This window comes from Amphiprion ocellaris, chromosome 11, assembly GCF_022539595.1.
Source record: "Amphiprion ocellaris isolate individual 3 ecotype Okinawa chromosome 11, ASM2253959v1, whole genome shotgun sequence".
Taxonomy (NCBI): Eukaryota; Metazoa; Chordata; class Actinopteri; family Pomacentridae; genus Amphiprion; species Amphiprion ocellaris.
In genome coordinates, this window is record NC_072776.1 from 2,047,763 (window position 1) to 2,055,039 (window position 7,277).

Here is a 7,277-nt window from a genome sequence, read left to right on the forward strand (position 1 = left end):
GATAAAACTGTCATAGCTGAAATAGTAATTTCTAAACTGAATTGCCTGGAATTGCCATAATTTTATCAAATCAGGTTTGTGTAAGATTCCTTTGCTTTTTATAGCACCACAAATCACCAGACATAGAATCAACTTATTACCAGCTTGTGGTGTAAAATGTCAGAGACAGCTCAGGGGTTTTTGGCAACTGATTTGGGTTGTTTGTAATTGGAAATGTGCAGCAAAATCGCACAGCTAAAGCACAGTATTAACCAACATGATAACGGAAACTGTCACCGTAGGGCTTATATATATTTAATCCAGCACCAGTCCACAAGGATGCCCTGTAACCATCCTGTTGTCCTCATTTACGGGCACCAAAAAATACTGTTTCCTTGTCTGAAGAAAATTCAAAGATTCTTCAAAAAATTCTCCAAATTTCTGAAAATTTGCAAAACCTTCAGGAAGAAATAATCCAATAATTTCCTAAAAGTTTCCCCTTAAAGTTTTTTTTTTAAATCCCCCAAATTTGGCAAGAAAATTCTTGTAAATATTTTCAAAAAATGAGTAAAAATCTTCCAAAAAAATTCCTATAAATAGTGATTACATGTATATTAGTAGAACTTCTAATATTTTCTTACGAACATTTACATAAAAACCAACGAAAATCCAGTGAAATTCACTGGATTTTCCAGTGAAATTCACTGGATTTTGGTTGATTTTTATGTGAATGTTCTTAAGAAACATTTTTAACATTTCTTTTTTCCACCAAAAAATGTTCAAAGATTTCCCAAAAATGTTGAAAATGTGGACATCAGAAGTTTCACTGTGAAAATATTTTCAAACTTTAAAACGGGTCAATTTTGACCCACAGGACGACACGAGGGTTACGAGGAGTGTCCTGCTTTGCTATTGATCTTGAAGCTCTGTCTGGAAGAGGCCAGTATATTCCTAAATTAATGAATTAAATTAAAATGTCCCCACAGAAAATATCCTGGCAGAAACACTACACACAGAGGGAGAAACATACAGGATTGACAGCGGCTCAGCAGATTATTTTATCTTTTTATTTATTATGTCTTTGTAAATGGACAATTGTTGTAATATTAGCACTGCTGTGTTAAAAATCCCTGAACACATCGCCTCTGACAGGATGCTCCATTGAGGATGAGCTGGGTGTGTCGTACAGACTGTATAGAGTCTATGGTGTGTGATGAGGAGAGATGCTGATGCTGCGCTGGGAGGAGCTTTCGGCGGACTTCGCGCATGCGCAGAACCGTTTGCGACGCTCGTTCATCACATCTGCTGTTTGATAGGAATTTAAACAACGAGCTCGACCAGACGTGAGGAAATAAACTCCACTGGTAAGATCATTTTGACTTGGTGTCTGTTACCTCCTCTGAAGATAAAACGACCCCAGCCTGACATATGATATAGATATAAACATGTATATTATCTTTTCAACTGTAATGCTGAATGAGGTTTTCTGAGCAGCTAACGCGTTAGCTTGCTTTAAATCAGTGCAACAGCCTAAATAATCTGCCTGAAATGAGTCATTTTCCGTTTATATAGCTGTTTGCAGCATGTTGTGATAATGAGACAACGGTTTGTCTTATAAAGGCTGTTTCTATGTCATTATTTAACCACTTTATTTCCTTCTTGGTGTCCTTACCTGCCCCATTGGTCTTATTCTTATACTGGCATATGAGCACATTAACGATGCTTTTTTTTTTTTTTTTTAAATTATTTTTAAAGAAAAAGTATTGCCATTTATTTTTAAATTATTTGTTTGACCCATTTTCATATAAAAAGTGCTAGCATTACATAATTCCAGCCTCTACTTGTAAGGATTTGTTGTTTTTTCCACAGATTTATGTGATGGTACATTAGTTATCTTTGAATCAGGTCTGCAACTAATGGTTATTTACACTGTCAATTAATCTGTCGAATTATTTTCTTGATTAAACAATTGGTTGATTGGTCTTTAAAATGTCCAAAAAAAGTAGAAATGTCCATCAGTGTTTCCCAATAGCCCAAGATGATTTCCTCAAATATTTAGTTTCGTCCACAACTTAAAGATATTCAGTTTACTGTCATAGAGGAATGAAGAGACCAAAAAATATTCAGATTTAAGGAGCTGAAATCATATTTTAAGTTTTTTTTTTAAATTAAGATTACTTAAATCAATTGATGGATTTTCAAAATAATTGCCAATTTGTTTAATCGCTGTGGCTCTAGTTGAATTTCCTGAATGTCTTTTGAGTTTTGATTATTCATATAAACACTGAAGACATCACTATTTTAGAAAATTCTAATCAGCATGTGGTAATGATTTTTCCACATTTTGTTGTTCAGATAATTAATTGGTGAATCAGTGATGAATATAATTGTTAGTTGCAGCCCTGCTGGTATCAACTCATTTTTTTTTTGTGTTAACAGGTTTATCTCAACATGACGTCACGTGTTGGCCCTCGAGCTGTTGGCGCTAAAGACACCGACTTCAAACCCAGAGAGAGGGTGGTCCCACATTACCAGATGAGGCAAGTTAGTTGTATCTACAGTCATGGAAAAGATGATTAGACCACCCTTGTTTTCTTCAACTTCTTGTTCATTTCAATGCCTGGTACAATTAAAGGTATATTACCTGAAGAAAACAATGAACACGACAAAAAATGCAGCTGATTCTATAATACTCTATGTCCTATTTGACATGCTTCAGCTTCATTGTATTCCAGGGTCTGTAAGAGGACATTTCATGTCATCAGCAGCACTGCACATGTAAAGGGGCGGCATGGCTCAGTGGGTAGAGTGGCCGTCTTGTAACTGGAGGGTTGCAGGTTCGTTCCTGGCCTAGAGAGCTCATGTCCAGGTGTCCCTGAGCAAGACACCAAACCCCTAACGGCTCCTGATGGGTCATGGTTAGCACCTTGCATGGCAGCTCCCAGCATCAGTGTGTGAATGTGTGTGTGAATGAGTGAATGTGATGTATAATGTAAAGCGCTTTGGGTATTGTTTCAGGTATAGTAAAGCACTATATAAATACAGACCATTTACCATTTAAAGGCCTAGAGTGGTTTCCTGCTGACATTCAAGCCATAACACAACTCACAAGTTGTCAGCTCTCACATAATGCCTTAACCCTCCTGTTGTCCTCATTTACGAGCACCCAAAAATATTGTTTCCTTGTCTGAAAAAAAATCCAATAATTCAGCAAAAAAAATCCCCAAATTTCTGAAAATTTGCAAAACCTTCAGGAAGAAAATTCCAATAATTCCTTAAAAGTTTCCCTTAAAAGTTTTATATAAAAAAATCCCCCAAATTTGGCAAGAAAACTCTTGTAAATATTTTCAAAAAATGAGTAAAAAACCTTCCAAAAAAACCCCAAAAATCTAAAGTGATTACATATGTATCAGTAAAGCTTCTAGTATTTTCTTTAAGAACATTCACATAAAAATCATCAAAAATAATTTTTTTGTGAATGTTCTTAAGAAACATTTTTAACATTTCTTTTTTTTCCACCAAAAAATGTTCAGAGATTTCCCAAAAATGTTGAAAATGTGGACATCAGAAGTTTCACTGTGAAAATACATTTTTCTCCACATTTTCAAACTTTAAAACGGGTCAATTTTGACCCACAGGACGACTCGAAGGTTGAACAAACCAAACCAAACCACAAGCCCAAAAGCAAAGCAATTTTGTTTGAATTTGTGCACAATGTCAGAAGCTGGTGAAGAGACGCATGGCTGCAGTCATCAGAAACAATGGTTATGAATCAGTACTAACTCCTGTGTGGATCATGGGACTAAAACAGACAGAAAAGAAAACATGGAATCCTGAAAGCTGTTTTTGGCAGAACAACACCATAGCTATTGATGGAAGAACTGAAGTGATTTTGGTTATTATCAAGAAAACCATGGAAAATGTCTGATATCAGCTCTGAACTGAAACTCTTATCAGCTATTTTTGTTGTTATCGTTATATTTGTCCAAACAAATGTACCTTTAGTGGTACCAGGCATTAAATGAACAAGAGATTGAAGAAAACAAGGGTGGTCTAATCATTTTTTTCCATGACTATATGTCTAAGATTGATCATTAAATTTGAATGTGATCTCTGAATGTCTGCTCTCTGTTTTGCAGTGCTTCCCTAAAGTCAGAGGTGCGGAAGTTAAACTTGGTCCACCTTCTGATCTGGCTGCTGGTGGCTGCACAGGTGACTGTCAGCCACTTCAACCTGGTGTCACATGACACGGTGTCCATGCCGTACCAGTGGGAGTACCCCTACCTGCTCAGCCTCCTGCCTCTGCTCTGCAGCAGCCTGTCGCTCCCAAAGAACAACATCAGCTACCTGGTCATATCCATGATCAGTGCAGGGCTGTTCTCTGTGGCGCCTCTTATTTATGGTGGTATGGAGATGTTTCCTGTTGCACAGCAGCTTTACCGGCATGGAAAGGCCTACCGCTTCATTTTTGGCTTCTCTGCAGTGACTGTTATGTACCTCATCATGGTGGTTGCTGTTCAAGTGCACGCCTGGCAGTTATATTACATGAAAAAACTACTAGACTCATGGTTCAACGCCACTCAGGAGAAAAAGAAGAAATAATGGAGTAAAGAAAGCTGTGATTGGACTTAACTGTGTTTCTGTCTTTATTTATACATGATGTTAGAGTCTTATTTATGTCTACTTATTTAACCTTCATAATTATGTAACATCATGCATTAGAAACCAGTGTTCTTTGACATAGAAATGTAAACTTAGGTAAGCTGTGCAATTTATGCATTCCTGTATCATTATTATTTATTTGAGGCACACATAAAGAGAGGGCTGTACTACGAAGCAACACTATTGGGTTCCCTAGATATGTTGGGTCTTGAAACTGCTATTGTGATACTCACTGTCTCTGGGATTTTTGGTTTTCTCAAGCCAACTTACATAAAGAAAGCCTGGATATGTCGAACTTGCTTCTTAGTACAAGCCAAGATAAAGTTGTAGTCTCTCAAAGAAGATTGCCATTATTTGGACAGAATAGATATAGAGGTAAAGACTTTAACTGAAAAAAACAAAAACAAATTTTGCTTAGAAATTGTTCTCTTATGTGTAAAATGAAGTAGATTTGCCTTTGCTGCAGATGTGCTGATGCTGTCTCCTTTATGAAGTCTCATGATTTGTTTTTTGTAAATGCAGTTAAGCAATAAAAGAAAGGTGTTAATATCTGTCTGCACCACTGTTCCCTCTAAGCTGCGCGGGTGCGCAATTGCGCACTGCTGACACGGTCTCTGCGATCCGCAATCTGCGATGCGCACAAAAAAAAAATCCAACCTAAATTGTAAATAAAATAAACAAGTAACAATTCATTCTGTGCTATTTTTCAATGTGAGTCAGTGAGTGACCGGTGACTGGCTGCTGCAGCCAATGATGCGATTCACATACGTATTTACCATAGACTGTATATAATGGTATTTACGCAGCTAACCAACGTCAGACGTCCTTATGTGCAGCTACCGTTGTTCTCATAGATACGAATGAGTAGATAGGACACGCCCCTTTGAGCTGCGGCTACAGCGAGGCTAAGCTAGTGGGGGCAAAGTTTCAGTGCATTCTGTTGATGTAGACGGCGTGAAAACGGAAACAACAAGTATGCCGGCTCACTGTGCTGCATACAATTACACACTACGTCGTACGATTGAGACAAGGAAACTTGGAATGACTTTTCATAGGTAAGAATAGTTTTTGGCTCTTTTTTCATTTTGAAATCTTGTTGAGAGCTTCCAGTCTATGAGAGCTAACTAGTTAGCCACTAGCAAAACGCTAAGGCGAGCTAGCAGCTTGACAACCAAATACCAGACGATTAATAGTAGCTGTAGTATAGTTGTACAAGCAGTAGTAGTAATACTAAAAGTACAAGCAGCAGTAGTAGTATAAACAGCTGTTAGAGTCATAGAAGTAACATCAGCATTTGTAATAGTATTACAGGTTGTAGTAGCAGTGCCAGTATCAGCAGCAGTAGTGAGTACTACCACTGCTACTAGTAGTAGTCACATTGCTATTACTACCACCAATACTACCAATAGTAGTTATAAAGCCTAACTCATGTATATCCAGATTACCATCTATGTTCTTCCTCCAAATCCATTTTATGATTGGGATTACAGGCAGTTCTTCAGGACTGCTCTCAAATAATTGAAATGTTACTAAACAACGTTATACTTATCAAATTAAATAGCTCTGGTCTCCAGTATATTGGCGAATTTGGTTCTTTGTACTTAATTTATTAGCATGATTTCTTTTTAATATGTTGTGTGAATTTAATTGTATTTAATGTTTAACTCTTAAACATTAAATCCAATTAAATTACATTAAACAGACAAAATATTGAATTAGATAATTCAACAAGATACAATACATGTCATTATGAAATTAAACAAAATTTTTAAAATACAAATATTAAAAATTACAGATAAAATATTTTCCATAATTAAACATTTAAAAAATACAATTAAACAAGAAAAATATTAAACATTTTAAAAAATGCAAAACATTTAATTAGATTATTAAACCTTTAAAAAGACAAAACATTTAATTAAAAAATTAAATGTTTAATTAGAAAATTATATCTTAAATTTCTTAAATCTTTTTAATAATAAAACATTTTTAAAGTTTTATTGTATTAATTTTTTTCCTTTGATTTAATTGCTTTTTGTTATGTAGTTTATTTCTTTAATCTTCTTTTTCTGTCAAGATTTTAACCCCAACCTTAAAAATGAAATAAACCCTTAAATCACAATGAAAATACTTCTGTTGTCACAATCATGAGTTAGTCAATTATTCAGTTTATCAATTCAACTTTATTTGTTTAGCACCTTTTACACAGATGAAAAAACTAAACAAGCAAAGAGAAAAAAACTATGCTAAAAGTATGATTAAAACTCAAAAACATTAAAAAAAAAAAAAAAAAAAAAAGAAATTTAACATGGTAATAAAATATGTTGTGTCCAGGGGATGGAAGGAGTTTATTAAAGTCTTCTTGGGCTCACATGGGAAATCATTTAAAATATAACCTTGATATTCAGTCTAAGGAAACTGCAGAGCGACAGAAGAAGCAACAATATCTCCTGTTTTCTCCTTTAATGAGTCGACTCTTCTTGTGCTTTCAGACCAAAGAACTACAGACTCTTCACAACCTGCTCAAACTCTTGGTACAGGACCTCACCACACGGGTCAAGAAGGTTTCCGTCTCATTTCTACTCTGAAGCTCACCTTCTCCTGCTCAAACTGCTGACAAATGTTTCTGCTGCTCT

General features: G+C 35.6%; 1 protein-coding gene across 1 annotated transcript; it reads left to right on the forward strand.

Moving 5' to 3' along the window:
* The first annotated feature begins 1,230 nt into the window (after positions 1-1,230).
* On the forward strand, positions 1,231-5,188 carry jagn1a (jagunal homolog 1a). The gene is made up of 3 exons (XM_023276740.3): positions 1,231-1,343; positions 2,419-2,519; positions 4,119-5,188. Exons 2-3 carry the CDS (start codon positions 2,431-2,433, stop codon positions 4,579-4,581), a joined length of 552 nt encoding a protein of 183 aa, XP_023132508.1. The 5' UTR covers positions 1,231-1,343; positions 2,419-2,430; the 3' UTR covers positions 4,582-5,188.
* Positions 5,189-7,277: the final 2,089 nt, after the last annotated feature.

Bases quoted from the DNA above. Each gene is read 5' to 3' on its own strand.
- jagn1a (XM_023276740.3), top strand. From the start codon at position 2,431: ATGACGTCACGTGTTGGCCCTCGAGCTGTTGGCGCTAAAGACACCGAC. The intron at 2,520-4,118 runs GCAAGTTAGTTG...TCTGTTTTGCAG, and splicing joins GTCCCACATTACCAGATGAG to TGCTTCCCTAAAGTCAGAGG.